Consider the following 636-nt stretch of genomic DNA (forward strand, 5'->3'; position numbering starts at 1 on the left):
GAGAGGATCTACAAAACAAAACAAAAAACAAAGAAACCAACAAAATGGGGTTTCCTCCTACAGTGGACTAGTACGCAGCCGTGAAAAGGAACGAAGCGGCGACAGCAGCCAGACACCAAACGCCACCTAGCGCATGATCCCATTCACGCAAAATGTCCAGAACAGGCAACGGTACAGAGCGGGAAGGCAGCTGAGGGGTGCCCAGGGCTTGGCCAGAGGGGAGAACGCGGCAGGGACTGCTTCACCTGCTCGGGAAGGTGCCAACGTGCTGGCAACGTTACAAAGTGGCGCTGGTGGCAGGACATGGCGGGCTCGTTCCGCACACTGTCTCCTCCGAAGTTCCAGCATCAAGTCACAGCGCCCCCTGACGGAGCGTGGTGCCCTTTCGCGGCCCAGGCGGAAGCCAGTGACGTCACTACGGCCATGTGCTACGCAGGCTGTCCCCTGACCAATGAGGGGCTGGCCCGGGGGCCAGAGCGGGGGTAGGGACTTCAAGGAGCCAGGGGCGATACTGAGGAGTTACTGGAGAACAGTAAAGAATGGCCCGAAAAAGGAAACTTGTTTAAAGTAGCACGACTCTAGCTGGAGTCCTTTCATTTTGAGACGCCTGTTGGTTTAAAGCAGCCCTGAGAACGC

General features: G+C 57.2%; 1 protein-coding gene across 1 annotated transcript in view; it reads left to right on the forward strand.

The window, feature by feature from the left end:
- The first annotated feature begins 303 nt into the window (after positions 1-303).
- LOC103210732 (40-kDa huntingtin-associated protein-like) overlaps positions 304-636 on the forward strand; it is a 1,726-nt gene continuing 1,393 nt past the window's right edge. Inside the window, exon 1 of the mRNA XM_007956646.1 lies at positions 304-462. Coding sequence (XP_007954837.1) covers positions 304-462 — 159 coding nt within the window. The remainder of the gene's footprint in view (positions 463-636) is intronic.

Source organism: Orycteropus afer, unplaced genomic scaffold, assembly GCF_000298275.1.
Source record: "Orycteropus afer afer isolate SDZICR_OR568_19922 unplaced genomic scaffold, OryAfe1.0 scaffold00647, whole genome shotgun sequence".
Lineage (NCBI taxonomy): Eukaryota > Metazoa > Chordata > Mammalia > Tubulidentata > Orycteropodidae > Orycteropus > Orycteropus afer.